General features: G+C 37.8%; 1 protein-coding gene across 2 annotated transcripts in view; it reads right to left on the reverse strand.

Annotated features, from left to right (window-relative positions):
• ELAPOR2 (endosome-lysosome associated apoptosis and autophagy regulator family member 2) overlaps positions 1–20027 on the reverse strand; it is a 174970-nt gene that overhangs the window by 63523 nt on the left and 91420 nt on the right. For both annotated transcript variants that reach the window (XM_047695726.1, XM_047695727.1), the window contains exons 3-8: positions 12959–13154; positions 7524–7671; positions 4420–4506; positions 2387–2492; positions 1314–1466; positions 596–684 (exon numbers count right to left, since the gene is read on the reverse strand). In XM_047695726.1, coding sequence (XP_047551682.1) covers positions 596–684; positions 1314–1466; positions 2387–2492; positions 4420–4506; positions 7524–7671; positions 12959–13154 — 779 coding nt within the window. The remainder of the gene's footprint in view (positions 1–595; positions 685–1313; positions 1467–2386; positions 2493–4419; positions 4507–7523; positions 7672–12958; positions 13155–20027) is intronic.

The following is a 20027-nucleotide window of genomic DNA, read 5'->3' on the forward strand; positions in this document are numbered from 1 at the left end:
AAAAAAAAAAAAAAAATTAAGTGTCGAGGCACCTGGGTGGCTCAGTCATTAAGCATCTGCCTTTGGCTCAGATCGTGCGTGATCCCAGGGTCCTGGGATCAAGCCCCACACCCTGCTCAGTGGGAAGCCTGCTTCTCACTCTGCCGCTCCCCCTGTTTGTGTTCCCTCTCTCACTGTGTCTCTCTCTCTGTGTCAAATAAATAAATAAAATCTTTAAAAAAATTTAGTGTTAAAATAGCAGTCCTTTAGGGGCACTCGCTCTATGACAGACACGACGCCAGGACCCGCAGCCGGAGGGTGTCTTGCGTTCTCAGCACAGCTTTGTGAAGTAAGACGTGATATTAGCCCCACTTTACAGATGAAAAAGCAGACTTAGAGCAAATAAATGGCCCACAGCACTAATAATTTTACTAGTGTAAAATCAAAGCGGGGCAGCAAGATTGAGATTCTACATTCTTAAACTTCCTCCGTCCTACTTACAAACATGTGTTATAAATCAACTCATTTAAGTGTCTCAGGAACAAACTGGAGGCTGCTCCAATTGGGAAGAAGGTTGGATTAGCAGGAAATGCAGTCGACTGAACACAGCCTGTACCTTTCCTTCCTCATCACACGGAGTATGGATCTGGAAATAGTCTTTTGTGGTGCAGGGAGGTCGCTCCACACACTGGCTGGATCCTTCCTCTGCAACACAGAAACGTATTTCAGAAATGAATCATTTATGTTGTGACTCTCGAAAAAGGCAAAAAATCAAAACAAACAAAAAAACCCAGACAACTAAAAATTTAAAATAACCTTACACCAGATGAATTTAGGAAGAACTAGCTAGGCCTCAGGAAAATAAAAGCCTGCATCTTTATTTACCCTAGAGCAACAAATGTTCCCATAATACACAAGAAACATATCATAATTTTTTCCAATAAGACATTGATTTTTTCCATTATCACTGAACATTGTAAATTTGAAATAAATGGAAATTTTCCAAGCACATGTCTATGCCAACCAATCATGTAAAACTACACTATGATTTTTTTTTTTTTAGATTAGTGTACATATAACCAAAGCACGGGGAGAAATAGATCCCTGTGGGGTGTGGAACAGAAAAAGTGATAAATGGAAAAGTCACGCACAAAGGGGTAAGAAGAAGTCGTATTTTCTCCATTCAATACTGATTCCCTTCAACACTTGGTTTCTGACACACTCTTCCCACCCCATTTGGTGTGTGACTTCTGGCTAAAGACACTACACTCTCAACAAACATAAATTTAGAGAGAGAAGAACAAAGAGCATAAGCTGGCAAAGCCTGGTCTTACCCGAAAACTGGGAGTGTTCGTCACACTTTATGCATTCTTTGGCTCCCTTCTCAGAGTAGGTGTTTCTGGGACAGACTTGGCAGTTGAACGAACCTGGTCTGTTGCTAAATGTGCCCGGCTTGCACGGGAAGCATTCTGACGTGTATGCCACCCCTGTGTGGTAAAGAAAAACAGAGCATGGGAGGGAGGACCCACCAACAACACGCACATCAGGGCCTTCTTGCTGCTTCTATCAGAAGTGAGAGAAACAGTAGTAGTCAGCAAGGATCCTTTATCCCATCCACTCAACACCAAGGAAGCATTTACTGTGTGCAAAACACTGGGATAGATTAAACATCCTAAGGAGAGCAAACACTTAAACAAGAGGGTGAGATGTGACAGAGGTATACAAAATTATAAACTGAGTATTCAAAAGACAACTCGGCTCCCTCTGACCTAGCCGACTGGCACAAATGGCCTTTTCCTCTGGTTTGTAATTCCAGCCTTTGCCAGCAGATGTCCCTATGACTAATGAGTTAGTGTCACAGGAACCAGTATGAACGTAGTAAAATATAAGCCATTAATAAAGGAGAATGACTGGTTTAATTAAGAGTAGCCCTAATTGAGAATGAACCTTGCCAGGGTTTATTGGCTGCTCTCCTGGGCCAGCAAATGCCTGGCTGGTTCAGAGAGGCAAAAGAGGTTCAGGAGACAGAAAGAGTTTATTTTATTTCTATTTCTGTGGATTTTACAGTGACCTGGGCGGGCTCAATGTCTGGTACAATAGACATTTCTTGAATGAGGAATAGTGTTTTATTAACAAGGATCCTTTTATTTTATGTAGAGACACTGGAAATTGTATCATGCTTTCTTTTTCACACAGATTCAATTAATTTAGTTTAAGTGTACAAAAAAAAAAAAAAAGCCAGTCGACTTGCCAAAATTAAAACCAGGATCTCTAGACATGTACAATGCCTAACGTATTAATTCCTGCCCCATAAACCCTTGAGCCACCCAAACCAACAATTTAATTAACGTTTTAACAAGCTCCAAATTCTGATATGTGACTACTAAAAAAAATTGCTGTGCAATACCTTCAATTGTGATATTTTTTACCAAAACCGGCTTGACTGCCTTAGAACCCATAAGGATGCCAGTGGTTCTCCAGTAAAGTATGTTGGTGCCTGATTTCAACATTACCTGTAAAGAGGAACAGAAGGCACTTGGGTCAGATAAACCACGCTACTTCAATCATACCTCAAAGCTAATCCCTTTTATACTTTTCAAGGCGTTATCATGAAACACCATTAATTAGGAACCTACGAACTTAAGTCTACTGTTAGTTCATATATAAGCTCTGCTGTAGTCATATTTCCTTTAAAAAAAAAAAGCTTGACAATAAAAAAATATAGCAATAAAGAAAGAAAAGGAAATTCTTTAAGCCTGAACAAAAAGATAAAATGATTTTTAAACCATGTACATGAAGTCTTGGTTTGTATTTAAAAGGAATTCATTCCAGAGAGTGAAAAGGCACTCAACCCAATCACGTATTTATGGACTGCCACTATTCATAAGTAGATCTCTGGGCTCTGAAAACAAAAAGGCAACAGAATGAGTTTGCTTCCTTCTAAAAATTTTTTAATAAACTATACTGCAACAGCAACCAGAGAAAAACAGGGCTGTTATAAAATAACATGATTTAAATGACTGCAACTGATGTTACATGTAATATTTGCTTCCTTGGCCACCAGCACATGGTTCTATTTACCTACCAAACTACGTTTCTCATAAACCTCATGCTGTTTCTGTCAAAGCCAACAAATTAATTTAAGGGCTCCTTGCTTTCTCATTTGCCACTCTTATTCTTCTGTGTAGTCTCTGGCAGGCCAAGTTCAAGCTGTATGAAATTAAAACATATCCAAGTACTGCACACTGCCAGAGACTCAGAAAAGTCATGCACTAAGTACTTTCCCCTGTGTTAAGTGAAGAAAGTATATTTGTTGCCAAGGGTTACTTGTACCTTCAAAGCCCAGCTTAATAAATGCTTAGGTGAATGGGATCTTAAGTGGTTCTAGCATCACTTCCAGGCATACAGATGAAAAAAGAAAGGAAGGAAGGAAGGAAGGAAGGAAGAAAGGAAGGAAGGAAGGAAGAAAGAAAACAGTCCAAAAGGGTACATTGTATTAACCACTTAAGAGTGAGGCTAAACTCGAAAGTGGGGGTGGACGGCTGCTTACTGACATACAGCTCAGTCTACTCTGCAGGGACCACACTAGCTCACTCCCACGTATCTTCTCATTTAATCCTGCAAGATCACTCCCATTTCTTACAAGCAAAATCAGATTCAGAGAGATGAAGCCAAAAACAGAACAAAAAAGATTAAGCCAATTGCCTACAGAAACACAACTACTGTAAGCCAGAGTTAAATTTGAAATCCATGCCTCATTCTAAAGGGGTAGTGCCCCCGGTAATAATAGAGTCACACACCACGTTGTCTGATAACCGCTTTCAAGCATTTGGAGTTGTCCTGTGGAGGCTAGGCTGTCACCTTACTCCAAGTGACAAGAGACGGGAGAACTTTTGAGCAAAAGGTAACAGATAGATAGGAAGAAGGTTAAGGCTCCAGCCATGGGTGAATTTTGTGATATGCAGAGCTGTCCAACAGAGGAGTCAGTACAGACCCCCAACAAGATAAGCTGGAAAGTCACTTGTTGGGAGACTGCAGAGAAAGTTGGATCAAAGGATCCTGCCAGTGCCAGGAGCCACTGATTCAAGCCATGTGACAAGCACATATGTAAACATACATACCCCAAGGTTCTGTGTGTTAGCTTTGAATGGCGTGTTTTCTTGTCAATGCCCCTTTGAAAAGGAGGAAAATTGGAGTATGATGGGAAAGAGAAGGGAAAGAAGCCTAAGGAGAAAGAGAAAGGTAGGAAAAAGTACCTAAGACAAAGAACAAAGAGTCCCTGTCCTTGGAACTTTGGGACAATTTCTTCCCTAACTAGAAACTGTCTAAATTAATGAACCATTTTTTCTTCTTTGTTCATAAACTTTTTTTTATAACGTTGGGAAAAGGAAGGAGAAGAATGGGGGTTGGTGGGGAAAAGACAAACAAACAGAGACTTACAGAATGAGAGCCCCATTCTCCATTGTCTGTGAGTTTTACCCACTTGTCTGCAGTGGTGTCCATCTCCTGGCACTGATCGTTTTGAATCTGTGGATTAAACACAAGGGCCCCAGTAAAGCTTCTTGAATAATGACTTTAATTAAACTCATTACTCAGCATAGGACAGGCTGCAAGAGCTTCTTTCAATAGCTACTAAGTAATGACAGTGAGTAATTCTCAGCAAGTAAACCTACCAAGACTTCTGGAACCTAAGTGACATCTGTATATGGTGATTCTAAGTAAAGGATCCTCATTATTGTAACAAAAGGGTTAAGAAACAGAGAGGAGGGAGGGAGAGAAGATGAGAGCAGCTAACTCTGAAAATTCACAGAAGGGAGAAAAAATCATTACGAAAATCTTACCAAAAGTTTAGAAGCTTTCATTCACCATCCAGGTCCAATAAAAATGAAGTATGTTTTTATAAGACTTAGGGAAGCAAGGTTTTAAGTTAATAAATAAATGACACCTGCTTTGTTATCAATTCCCCAGGACTCATTCCAGACATGCAGGTAAGTAGCTATGGTCAAAGTCGAAGCCCTAAATGTTGATTTGGGGGGGGCAATGTTAATCATGTGCCATACCAGTTCAAATGACTATAGCTACTATCTTGAGCACCAAACACACGGTGCTCTCCAGACTATTCTTACAAAATGCCTAAGGGTTTTTGCACATGACTTTTCCAGGCCTGTGAAGAATACACAGGCACCAAAAAGCAAGGCCATTTTGCAGTACTGCCCACAAGTCAGCAACAGAGGGGGGTTGGGATAAGAACTTGTCACCTCTACATCTTGGCCACTTCATTCATCGTCCTGACCAGTTGGCCAACAACATTAAAACATTTGCTGTAATAGGTATTTCCTAAAAGCTTATAAGCTAGAAAACAGATCTTTTTAACATCCAAAAATACTAGAGACTCTCAGCCACTGAGGGTATTTGTTTAAGCTGAATTTAAGTATTATATTTACACATACTTATATAATAGGCATAATGACCATTCTAATGCAGGTGTTAAGCCATTTCTAAGCAGTTATGCACCCTAAATATACCTTTGGTGGTCCATGTGCGGATAGGCTGAAAGCCTTTTTTTTTTTTCTTTTTTCAGCTAAAAGCAAACATCATGTGTTTTGGGGGTATTTTAATGTCATTTTGGGATCTGATTTCTGTTCTTCAGTAAAGGTATAATGTTGGTCCAGTCACTTATTCCCTCTAGGTCTTGACTTCATCACTTAAAAAGAAGAGTAGAGGAGCTGAATGAAATTCCCATAGTTCTAAAATTAAATGCTTGACGGCTTTAAATTATGGGATGTCGGAAGGTACAACTGTATCTTTCAGTCTTCAGACATTTCCTTTCCATTAACCATGAGCCTGATGACTGAAGTGTTGACCCTCTGAGTCAATAAATTGCAACCTATAAACCTGAAACATCAATAAAAGAAGGAACTCACCACCTCTTTTCATTCTGTAACCAGAACAAAGGCACCATTCAAAGGAAGTAATGAAACTTCATGCCTTAGGAGTACCTCTACTTAAAATTCTCAACTTACTCAACAATACAAAACTAAATGCTTATTTACTTCCTAACCTTACTCTAGTTTTAGTTATATTGCAAACATGTCCCATGGAATAGAGAATCATTTACTCTAAGAAGTGTTTTGCAAACAAAATGTAGCTTAAAAATCAAATCAGTTTGAATATTACTTAACATCCTAAACTCCTCAAAGGATATTAGGACAAGGAGGATCCTTAAAGGTCTGTCTGGTCAAACAATCCACTTTGCAAAAGAGAATGCTGAGAGCCGGAAAGTTAGCTTAATTGCCCAAAACACACAGCCAAACACTGTACTTGGGACTTGAGCCAGAATCTCTTGACTTCAAGTCCAAGGCTCGTACTTTCATGGTAAGTATCTCTTCCCAACAAACTTCTGACTTACAAATTTCCAAAATCAGAAGCAAAATAAATTTGTTTTAGAATTATCAGTACCTGAGCTTCTGAAATCTGAACCAAAGAAACATTTTACAAGGCAGTTTTCCCCAGTTACCTGTACAACACACCTTTGTTTTTTTTAAGAAGTCAATCTGAAAATATTTTCTCAAGCATTTGAGAGACTGCCACAACAGATATTTGCTAGATTAGATACAGTTTATATTATTTTTTAAAGTTTATTTATTTATTTATTTATTTATTTATTTATTTAAGCAATCTCTACACCCAGTGTGGATCTCGAACTCCCAATCCCGAGATCAAGAGTCACGTGCTCTTCCGACTGAGCCAGCCAGGTGCCCCTATATTAAATATTTAAATAATTTTAGTAGCAACAGTCTATTCTTTTTAATGTAAATTCAGTTGATTAACATATAATGCATTTTGAGTTCTGGAGGTAGAATTCAGTGATTCATCAATTTCATGCAACACCCAGTGCTTATCACATCACGTGCCCTTCTTAATGCCCATCACCCAGTTGCCCCATCCCTTACCCACCTCCCCTCTGGCCGACTCTGTAAGACTTCTATTTCATCCTACATTCTATAATGCTATTTCTTCTCTTACCAAAAACATCAACTATCTCATCCCCTGATTCCTTTAGATTATACCAAATTGACAGAATCAGAAACACATAACCACTTCCACTTTTGAAATACTGCCCATGCTTATACTTAAATCAATCAAATATTTGAAACTGCAAGGAGAAAAAAAAAAAACAAAAACTGAAATTGGTGAAAACATATTTTGAATGAAATAACATCTGTAGCTATAAAGAAAATTAAAATGAATGTTGAGTGAAAGCGTTTTTCACGCATAAAGTCTAAATCAAATAGTCATCTAATGATCATAACCAAAAATAAACAAGTCCAATGTTATTCAACAAGATGAGAGCTCAGAGGTAAATAAACAATATTAAGCAAAAATAAAATATTACAGAAAAAATAAGGTTTTCTTTTAATATTAAAAGGTTCAGTTGACAGAAAAAACTGAAGAGGTATACCACGCAAAAGCAACAACCTATTAAAAGAAATTTTACATGAATTTCCCTCAAAAAGGAAGTTCTAGAACATAAAAGGCCTTACAAAGAATTCAAAGAAGATGTTGTTGTCGACATACTGGTACTCAAAGAAGACATAACCCGACTTCTTGAGGTGCACAGCATAGATCAAAGATACCGTGCAGTCATCACGATTGGACTCTATGTAATTTCCACGAGGGACCCAAGAAGAGCTGTGGAAACAAAACCAAGAGGCATTTTTACATTAGCATTAGGAACCCTCTTCTATTCACAAGTTACGTAAGTCAGTTTCGAAAGTAGTTCCATCAGCAAAGCACAGCAGGGAAGTCTAAAGCTTTTCTGGAACTCAAAGGCCAACAAATTACTGGGAAAATGCTCATTTCCTATGGCAAAGTGCTTCCTAAACCTCGGTAAGGTTATGTGATCCATTTGCTAGGAAACAGCTATTTTTCATCAAAAACTTGGTCACCAAGTAGATGACCACTAATTGCAACAGTCTGAGGTAGAATTATTCTCTCAAGCAACACCTGAAATTTTATTTATACACCTATATATCTGCCAGGGAGATGAGGAGTTCCTTGAAATGAAAGAAGGAAAAATACATTGGTGAACAAAATTTAAGTTGTAAATTTAACCATAATTCAGAGCTGAACCAATAAGGAGTTACATGTTGACTCTTGGGGAAAAAAAAATTTTCTAACAAACAGTATGAAAGCACAACTTAACAGCCTTCTTTGTTTATATGGATGATAAGAGTCAGATTTTGGCAAATTCTTTTCTTTTTTTTTTCTAAAAGAAATCTGAAGACTGGGATTTCCACATCCCAACATGACTCACTAACTGGTACTGGAGTTGCCCTTTCTCTTTCACAAACTGTTAAACTAAGGAAAATAACATGAGCCATATTCAGGCACTGACAATAGGCAATGCCAGATTGAGATTCTTGAGAGCAGGAAAATGCATGAGGCAAAGCCCAAACTGACTTTGACCTCACTCTTCAGGACGCTTTCCAGATTGTGGCATCCCAGCAGAGCGAGTGGTCTCACTGAGCTAAGGAGCAGAGATAAGTGTTTAGGGCAGCTGAAACAGCTAGAATTTATGGGCCTGAGAATCAGAGAAAGCAGGGGTCCAGAAGTCCATATGGAGTTTCTCTGTTGGCCCTGGGCTTGAGGCTGGAGGATACAGACAGACATGGCAGAGAACAGCCATGCAAAATTGTGACTTAAACAGAGAGACCACTTTAGTGGGAGTCACAGAAGCTTCTGGTCACCCAGAGAGGAGAAAACTTGAAAACCACATTGGGCATTCATCTGACACCCCAAAATTGCCACCCTGGGAATAGGGCCTTGCGCTAGAGCAGGTATCAGCAAACTTTTTCATAAAGAGCCAGAGAATAAATATTCCTGGTTTTGTGGACCATCTGGTTGTTCCTGCAATACTGAACTCTGCTATTGTAATTGAAAAGCAGCCACAGACAATGCATAAATAAATGAGTGCAGCTATCTTGCAATATAACTTTGTTTACAAAAACAAAGGGCCCACAGGTCATAGTTGGCCTGCTAGAACAAAATTCAGCATCCTTAAAATAAAAAAAAATTTAAAAATCCACATTCCCTACACCTTAACACTCACAATGCCAAGATACACTAAAAATTTACTAGACATGCCAATAAATGGAAAAATACGACCCTTCGATGAGAAAAAAGACAGTTTAAAAAAAAGACAAGTATTTAAGGTAGTTCTTACAAATATAGTCAACTATAAATAAAAGATGAACACAGTGAGTGAAGGGATGAAGAATCTCAAGTATTTTAAAGGAAGTAAAAGCCATAAAATAAACTAGATGGAAATTCCAAAACTGAAAAATCACAGCATATGCAATTTGAGAAACCCCCCCAAAAAATTGATGATAGAACAATAAAATTCATTTAATCTGCAATACAAGAGAAAAAAATTGGAACAAAAAGAGCCTCAGCGACTTTTAGACAATATCAAGTGGTCTAACATACATGTAATTGGAGTAAAAGAAGGAAAAGAAGGAGAGAATAGGGCAGAAAAAACATTATTGGTGAAATAATGGCTAAAATAGTTCCTAAATTTGGTAATGGTATCAACCTACAAACCCAAGAAGCTCGCTAAACTTGAGGTAAATACATGAAAACCAACGCCAGGCACATCACAGTCAAACTGTTGAATAGCAAAAAATATAGAGAACATTTCATAAGTAGGCAGAGAAATAAGGACACAGGTGCATCTGGGTGGCTCAGTGGGTTAAAGCCTCTGCCTTCGGCTCAGGTCATGATCTCAGGGTCTTGGGATCGAGCCTCACATCGGGCTCTCTGCCCAGCGGGGAGCCTGCTTCCCCCCACTCTCTCTGCCTGCCTCTCTGCCTACTTGTGATCTCTCTCTCTCTCTGTGTCAAATAAATAAATAAAATCTTAAAAAAAAAGAAAGAAAGAAAGAAAGAAGGACACATTACACAGAAGGGAATTAATCATAAAAAAATCAGTTTACTTTTCATCACAAATAAGGGAGAGTTCAGAAGGTAGTGGAACACCTTCAAGCACAGAAAGAGAAAAGTAAAGTCCAGAGTCTGATGCCCAAGAAAATATTCTTCAAAATGAAGGCAAAAATAAGGGTGTTTTTAAGTAAACAAAAGCTGAATTTGTGAGCAGCAGACTTGCATCATAAGAATGGATAAAGAAAATTTCACTGGTTGAAAAAAAATAATCCTAACATTCACATCTATGTAAAGAAAGGAGCACCAAAAATGGTGACTATGTAGATAAACATACAAAGCCATATTTTTTCATCTCTTAAGTTCTTTTAAAAACAACTGGGGCACCGCCAAGATGGCTCAGTTGTTAAGTGTCTGCCTTCAGCTCAGGTCATGATCCCAGGGTCCTGGGATTGAGCCCTGCATCGGGCTCCCTGCTCTGAAGGAAGCCTGCTTCTCCTTCTCCCACAATCTGTGCTTGTGTTCCTTCTCTCACTGTCTCTCTGTCAAATAAATAAATAAAATCTTAAAAAAAAAAAAACACTTGATTATTTAACATACATTTCATTGTATTATAGGCTTTATAATACGTTTCTAAATATATGACAATAGCACACAGATGAGGATATAACTGTAACTACTGTTGTAAAGTTTTACATCTTGTATAAAAGTACAATAACTCTAATAACACTAGAATGCCTATTGTGATTTGTAGCCTTTGCAAACAAGATTAGAAAAGATATCTGAAGATATAAAAAAAATTAAGCATAACAAAAAATAAATTGTACTTTTTCAAATTTTAAACTTTTGTTTAGCAAGACACCATTAAGAAAATGAAAAGGCAAATACGACAAAGAAAATATTACACATATGTGAATATGTATTTGCATGTACATGCATGCATGTGAATATTATGTAAGTATTATACTAATATATACATGACAAGACCTCATGACCAGAATACAGAAAGGACTCATACAGCTCAATAATAAATTGACCCCCAAAATAGAAAATGGGTAAAACTGATATCTCATGCACACAAAAAATTAAACACACAGACAATGACTATATGAAAAGTGTTCATGGGAAATACAGCTTAAAACCACAAGGAGGTATCATTTCACACATGCACCCAGGAATGGTTAAAATAAAACAAGATTTGACAAAACAAATATTGGTAAATATGGAGTGTGAATAGACTTCAAATGTACCACTAGAGTTTATAATGATAGAAACATTTTGGAAAACTCTATGACCCAACCAATTACAAAGAATGAAAACAAGGTTGGATGAATGGAAAAAGAAAAGGAGGGAAGGAGGGAGATGATCATAGCAATGTCAGACTGAAACTCATATTAAGAAAATTAGATGAAACAGTACACTGAAAAAGTTGTACTTATCATTAAATTTCTTTAATGAATAAACTACATATTCTAAGTAGAAGAAAGCTATGTCAATATCTCCTGTTCACCAAAACCAAGATCTGAGATACCATAACATCCTACTACTACCCTCTCCTAAAGAGCAATTTTATTTATTTTTTTTTTAAAGGTTTTATTTATTTGACAGAGAGAGAGAGATCACAAGTAGGCAGAGAGGCAGGCAGAGAGAGAGAGGGGAGGAAGCAGGCTCCCTGCAGAGCAGAGAGCCCGACGCAGAGCAGAGAGCCCCACGCGGGGCTCGATCCCAGGACCCTGGGATCATGACCTGAGCCGAAGGCAGAGGCTTTAACCCACTGAGCCACCCAGGTGCCCCCTAAAGAGCAATTTTAGTTTAAGAAAATAAAATTACATTTTTAAAATATATACACACTGAAGCACATATGTATACACATGTATATATGCATATATGTGTATACACGTGTACATATATACAAAGGTATATACATATAAATTATACATATGAAACATGCATTATAAAATGTACATATAAATATATATTTTTAGAGGAATAATCCTGTTAATGATATCTAATGCCACAACCTTATATAAAGAAATGATTATCAGGAGAGTAAAAATGTCACTTGGAAGAGAGAGAAAGAGAGGACACTGGAAAGCAAGTGAGATTAAGGAAGGATAGGAAGGGGAGAACACATCTTTCAGCACAGCTAAATAATTCCTCAGCATCCTTAGCTCATGGTAAAAAGGCTGAGTTCCTGAGAAGCCATTTTGGTCAGAAGATAGCTAGAGGCCTGAAGTTTAATTTCCCATCCCTGGCCATATGGAAGGAAATATTACATAGTCAATCCAAGAGAACAGGAAGGATTACAGCCCAAAGGTAAGATTTTACATCTTTTCAAAAACAATTTAACATTCCACCAATGTTGTCACAGGCAAAGCTAATAAGTCCCTAAAGAAAGGAAGAAATTACAGCACAGGTAACAAAGTCAATAATATTGTAATAACTGCTCATGGTGACAGAGGTTAACTAGAGTTACTGTGGTGAACATTTCTTCATATATATAATTGCGTTAAATCACTTTGCTGTATGCCTTAAACTGCTGTATTATATGTCAACTATACTTCAATTCTAAAAAAATTTTTAAAAGGTAATAATTAAGCAAAGGAGCTTTCCACTTTATGTATTTAACCTACTCTCTCACAGGAGATAATAGGGTATCTAAATGAAGATTACACATTCTTTCTTTCAGAGGAAAAGAAAAATTAATCCAAAATTACCCATTAGAAATTCGAGAAAGGTTAGTAGAAATACCAGTCTTGAATGTTACAGATATATTATTAGAAAACTGGTTTGTTTTTCTATTAATAACTTTACTGCACCTTTGCATATGGTATTTATTATGTCCTAAGAGCAAATACTTTAACCTCATGAAAATTGAGCTACATTATCTGTATAACCATCAAAAAAAGATGACTCTTTGCAACTAGCTTCTCTGGAATCCCAGTCAGCACCAAGATCAGCCCCACCTTCTTTCTAGGAAAGAGCAACTACATGCTTCTCAAGGACTCAGTCAAGATCCAGAGACTCCTTTGGATTCTTACTTGTTACAGCCATCCGGCCTGCTGTCAGAAGGGCCAACCACAGTGTCCATGAACGTCGCAACGTTGGAAAATCCAGCTGGCAATTCATCCCATTCATCAAACTTGATGCCACTGCCCAAGGAATAGGTACCTTCACCACACTTACTGCATACCTGGTTCTTCATTTCTAGATACTCTCCCGAAGCACAGGAGAAAGCTGGAAGAGAGAACGGAGAACTCGTTAGTCACTGCGTTCCTCCATCAATTTTGTCACCAGAATTATTTTGGTTTTGTTTTTAGATTTTATTTATTTATTTGATGGGGAAAGAGATATCAAGAGCAGGGGGAGCGGCAAGCAGAGGGAGAGGGAAAAATAGGCTCCTGAGTGAGCAAGGAACCCGATATGGGGCTTGATCTCAGGACCCTGCGATCATGACGTGAGCTGAAGGCAGATGCTTTACTGACTGAGCCACCTAGGAGCCCCACCAGAATTATTGTGTAAAGCTCTGGTCATGCCATACCCTAATTAAAGCTTTCTAAGCTTGTCCTTATCACCATTTGTGCTTTATAATCTGGCCCCAACCTATTTTTCCAGGCTCATCCCTTGCTCCTTCCTCTTTCAACCCTAACAAGATTCCTATCCCAAGATATTTCATCCTCTCTCTCCCTGCTGTGCTCCTCTTTCTCCAGAAATGCTTACTGATCCACCTGTTCTACTTGCCAAACTCCTGTTTCTAACCCCAAAATGGCCCTCTTTATAAGACCTCCCTGACCCCACTGGGCAGTCAGCTGGTCAGTTGTGTCTCTCTCTCTGCTCCTAGGATACTCTTCTCATAGCACCTGCATTAAAGCGTGTGTGCTCTCTCACACACACACACACACACACACACACACACACACACACACACACGAGATGATGTATATACTTATCAGTTGATGTGAGATTTTGAGCTTCCAGAAAACAAGGATCATTATTTTTGAATTCCTAATTCTATCTGGCAAATACGAAGTCCAAATAACAGGTTGATCCAGTCAGTGGGAACAAAATATAATGGGGTAATTGGAGGGTAGTGTTTCTCATGCAATAGCCAAATCAGTATCTCCACTTTTTCAACATTTATGACTCCGACCTAGTAGTCATTTCTGCAACCCACATCTTATTACTGATGTCAAGCTCTGGGCTAATTCTAAACTAACTATAACCAGAGACAGCAGGCATGGACATTGTGAAGAACAGTTGACACAGTTACAGAAAAAAAGATAGCTCTGCTGCTAAGTTATTAGTCATTCAACAAATGCAAATCTATGGCCCCCAAGAGGGTGCTCTGTGTTCAAAGTGCTCTTAGTGACTCAAACACAGCAAAGAGCTTTCTAGTCATTTAATCAGGATATTAAAGAAACAAGAACAAAATAAAACCTCCCAATTATTCGATAAAGAAAAACAAGTCTCCCAGCAGAGAGTGAAGGAGCAAAGCCTCACATTTAGATACATTCTTCTTTTATAATACATTTCAAAACTTAGCCAGAAAAACAAACAAGTTAATTTTGAATAACTAAAGAATTAGAGCTAAACCCCACAGCTGTCTACTTATTCATCCACTGAAAAGTTGTAATTTTTTCTTCAGAAAAGCTTACGATGCTGTACAAGGAAATTTGAACTCTCAAATCAACATCCCACAATTAGTAAAACATTAGGAAATAAGAAAAGTGTAAGTGAAAAATAGTGCATGCTGGCTACAAGGTCAAAACTATCCTGGGACCACATTGTACCACTCTTCTTGTGACCTTAAGTGAGTCACTTCATCTGTCTGGGGTCCGCAGAGAGCTTCTCTCTCTGGAAAATGAGATAATCATCACAATAGTCTTATATGGCTATATTAATTTAAAAAAATATAGTATAAAGTGCTTAGCACAGTGCCTGGCATTTAATAAATATTCGCTATATGCTATTATTGTCACTACCAGAACTACCAGCAGAGAAACACAATGATGGGAAAAAAATTATTTCACTTTTACTGTTTATGGGGCTTCTAGAAAACTGATAAGTACTAAAATAAATCAAGCACCAACATTACATTAAATCAAGGGTCAGCAAACTCCAGCTCACAAGCCAAATCCAGCTTGCTTGTTTTTGCAAATAAAGTTTTACTGAAACACAGACACAAGCATTCATTTACATATTGTCTATGTTTGCTCTTGTACCACAATGGTAGAGCTGAACAGTTGTAGCAGAGACTACACCACCTGCTGAGCTGAAAATATTTACTTTCTGATAACATAGTCTTTGAAGATAGTTTAGCCTAGTGTCCTAAATGGTACTTTTAATTCATAAGGAGTAATATTTTGTTAAGTTGTTATAAGGGACTCTAGAAGGTAAGAAGAAGATTGTGTTGTGTATTTCAGAATGTTCATAGCCCTGTTAAAATCACTGAGAAGAGCCTCAACGCTCTAAGACCAGAAGGAAAGCTGAAAGAAAGTTGACAGTGAATGTTTTAAGTATTTATTACACAATCAATTCTTTTTATTCATGGTAAAATCCTGGGTTAGGCTCCTATGAGACTGGTCACACAATATCTTCTTGTCTTATGTGTGTTTCAGTTGGAAAACATCTTATTTAATATATATAGTTGATTCATTAACATTGAACTTAAGGCCAACAGCACTATAACTCATCCTTGAACTAAGCTTATTTAACCCACGTATTTTCTCCACAAGGCACATCATAGCCTTCTTGCACTTAACAGCACCTCACCACATCTGGGGGGCCATTTTAGACAGCAAAATCACCAAAAAAAAGCATAAAAATGCAGGGAAAAAGTGGCATTAAATAAATTGTAAAGAGGATTCTTGTTGACACCATGAGAAATAAGGCAGAATGTGACTTGTTTGAACTCGACTGAGACCAGGTGATCAGGTGACTCAAATTTTTAAGCTCTGTGTATGTCAGCAAATGACCGTGAAAGTATTATTTGCACTGCTGTGGGGAGAGTCATGAATAAATTTTATAAAGTAGGTGAATTTACAAATGTAGAATCCGTTCAAAATTGGGAGTGACATGTTTATAACATACCTGTGAAGGAGGAAGATATGCCCATTTACGAGATGAAGACAATGAGGCACGGTACATTTAAATAACCCAATTAGGAGGGTGCCCGTTAACAAGTGGCCAAACTGATATTCAAATTTAGATCTGATTCCAAAGCAGGTGCCCCAAGAAAATTCAACTTGGGCAATTAGTATAATAAATGCAAAAACTCAAGCAATTTCAAATGAACCCATCATTGTATTTGACATCACTTTCCATTTCCTGTCTTGAACTGTTGAACAATATTCATTATTGTACATATTGTGCAATAACCATTCCCCACCCTCAGATACCTTGTGGAATTTTTAATATATCACTCCTAAAATTTTAGCAAGATGCTAACTTCCCTAAGTCTCAATATCCCCGTCTATGAAAGGAAGACAGTAATAACATGTATCTTGAAGAATTGCTGTGAGATTCAATGAGCTATTCTACATGAAGCATTCAGCAGTGCCCCTGACATAAAGCACTCAATATATGTTAGCAGTAATTATTAATAACACAATTCAGGGGTCTGAGACAATAGGAATTCTGCCAGTGGCCTGATGATTTGACATCGCCAAAGAATAATTATGTGTTCAAAGACAGTCCAACGAGTATAGAGCCTTTAATGACACAGGGGAACTAAAGAGTCTAAACCTTTTTGTATTTTAATCATTTGCTGCTACTCAGTTTTTTTTCCTACCCTGGAAGCCAGCCCTCCAGCCACATGTCAAAGGAAGAGAAGAGCCACACGTTCCTATAAAACATAATTTACTCCATGAGATTATGTCAGCACAGAACTGCCCATCTCTTTAGGCAGTCACCAATGATGACCAGCTTTCCCTTTTCTAGTATCTTCCATCTTGGCCTCATTCACTTTCTACTTCAGCACTGCTTTCTTGGCCTCTGATTTTTAGTTGGCTTATAAAAGTTTCTACAATCTTAGGTACGACATTCTTTTCATCAGAATTTTTTAGAGTATAACATAGGACCTTTTCAACAAAAGCAGGATGACAGTTGTTGTAAGTTGTTGTTAACGACAGTTGTTGTTTTAAGTGTTGTACATGTCCCTTGACTAGGTTTCAGTTGAACAACTAATCATTTCTAAAATAAATACAATTTTTCTTCAACAATCTCAAAATTCTAGAATATCTGAATTGAAGTTAAGCAGACCCCAAAGTTCTGCCGTAAGAACACAAAAACCTGATTGGCATAAGGTCACACACCATGTAACAGTGGGTTTAGTCTGGGATTTCACAATATTTGCCCTAAGCACCCAGAGAAAGAGTGATAGTAAAAATCCATCCTCTAAAAGTCTAAATTGTAACCAAGAGGTCATGCGCTAAACTCAGTGTTCTTGTTCTCAGCTTTATGCCTCTGTTCTGACCTCAATTTCTGCTACTGCGAATCTGTAAAGGTTGAAATATGCAGGTGTGAAGAATCAGATATGGAAAAAAAGCATTTATATTCATCTGTCACCAACTAGCAAAAGGCTGGCGCAATTTACTTAACCCTCTGTGCCTTCATTCGTTCACATTCCAATGAGAATACGACTTCAATTCCTCCCTCACAGGACAGCTGTGGTCCCATGAGACACTGGAAACTACTCTGACAGTGAAAAGCGACATGAAAATTCAAAGCATCATTATTATCAGGCAACCACCCAGCACAATGGACTAAATAATAGCTACTGAATGAATCATTTCTATGATTATCATCTATGATTTATGCCTAACAATAAAGAATATCTATTTAATCCTCTCACCACAAGGGTCTTTTAAATTTGCTTTTTCTTCCTCCAAAGACTCCATGCTTTGAAAGATAATAACTATCAGTTACATTTATTCATAATTAATCCATTTTTCTATTTAATTTAAGATTGCTCATTACTGGAATTTGTTTCTTAATAGTAAACAGCAATAACAAGTAGTAATAAAAGAATTTTCAATTATTTTTTAAAAAATTTTTTAAGTAGGATCCATGCTGGGCCCAAACTCATGATCCTGAGATCATGACCTGAGCCAAAATCAAGAGTTCAATGCTTAAACAACTGAGCAGCCCAGGCGCCCCAAGAATTTTTAATTTTTAATGAGATGCTGATTAATTAGGAAATGGATACAATGTCATTTCAGGTGAAGTATCTAGGAATCATTCTATGTTACAGGAAGTCATCCAACAAGTACTTCTTGAGTACCTAGTATTTGGTTGGCAAATGCTAGACACCAAGGGTATTTTGGAAACAATCCCTATTCGGATGAAGTTTCTATTCTAATCTAGTCTAGACTTATCTTCCTCAAAATAGATTCAAAATTTATATTCACTAAAATAAATTCACTGTAAAATCTATCTTATCTGTTAACCTAATAGCTAAGTAAAAAAAAATTATATTCATTTATGGGAAATGAATAATTAAATCAATTCCAGAAATAAGACAAGCAAATATGTCTCTTTTTCTTCAGTTGTTCAGTTTCATCTAAATAAGATCAATAGAATAAGTTTAAAGAATAAGGTTACAGCTGTAGATACTGTTCTTCTTGACTAGACCACAAGGCTACTTTTTTTTTTTTTAAGATTTTATTTATTTATTTGACAGACACAAATCACAAGTAGGCAGAGAGGCAGGCAGAGAAAGAGGAGGAAGCAGGCTCCCCATGGAGCAGAGAGCCCGATGTGGGGCTCGATCCCAGGGTCCTGGGGTCATGACCTGAGCCGAAGGTGGAGGCTTAACCCATTGAGCCACCCAGGCGCCCCCACAAGGCTACTCATGCAACCATTATTATTCACTGCCATTGAGGACAGAATAAACAGGGACAATAATGCATAGTTCATGAGTCTCAACGATAAATTTTACCTTCATTAATCATTCAGCCTATCAATTATCATTATCATATCATTAAAACTTCAACTGGCTGCCAGGTTTATTATTACACTGCTCACCAAAAACAAAAGAAAGTAGAAAATGGCATCTATGAGAAATCAAACATGATACTGAGCCTGGCAAATCTCAGCTCTTGTTTTTCCTCTCTCACTGCGAGTGATGAAGAGAACATGACCTTTGTAAGTTCTTACTTGTGAAATTCTTAAAAAAGAAAAAAAAACTATTTTTATATTTCACTTTACAAAAATGGAAGGGAGACATATGAACAAGTACATTAACACAAACCAGGTCTGACTCATGTTCTCTAATTCCCTGTTCTTTGAAAAGAGTATTTAGTGAAAGCACAGCCTCTACATCTCTGAAAATGAATTCTCACCCCTAACATCCTTTCAGCAAATGGGTCCTCACACAGCTCTGTCAGGTAGGACTATATGACTGTCCCTGTGCTTCTTCAAGGGGACTGATGGGCTAGATTATCCATCCTCCCCTCTCCCCACAAAAAACCCACAAACTCTTGTCCAGAAAAATGATCCATGAAACTGGAGAGATAACAACCCCAATTAAATTAGTTTCCAACTTTTGATGAGAGCGCCAACTAAGGCAGTTTTCTTCTTTTAAGAAAAAAAAAAATAACAAATGGATTTCATTGTGGCTTCCTGACCTAAGTGTTTGATGGAGGAGAAGACAATTTCAGTCCACTGGGCGCAAGATGACATAAGTTTTACAGAAAAAAAAAAAATATAATCGAGACCGTGAGGGAAAGGAAAGAGTTCAGAGTACTTGATGAGGTGACCAAAGAGGGCAGAACAATGCATTTGCGAAATCAGTTTTCTCAACTTCCAATTATGTCCTAACACTTTGATTCTTATCATCCTGAACTTCTCCTTTCTTAGAAGGTGTCGGTAACCCTCTACTTCCTAATAGGCTTGCTGCCCTTGATTCTGCAGTTTTGAGATCTGAGTTCTCTCATCTCCTAATAAAACATGTTTTTCAGAGAACCTTCCTCAACCGTAGCTCCCACCAAACACCACAACTAATAAGCCTGATTTTTGAGCTGTTCTTTTCATAATCCTCTTCACTCGGACCTTTCACCTGTCACTGGTGTGTTGCTAAACCCATTAACCTCAACACCCTCCCAACCTGGA

Source organism: Lutra lutra, chromosome 11 (assembly GCF_902655055.1).
Source record: "Lutra lutra chromosome 11, mLutLut1.2, whole genome shotgun sequence".
Classification (NCBI taxonomy): Eukaryota; Metazoa; Chordata; class Mammalia; order Carnivora; family Mustelidae; genus Lutra; species Lutra lutra.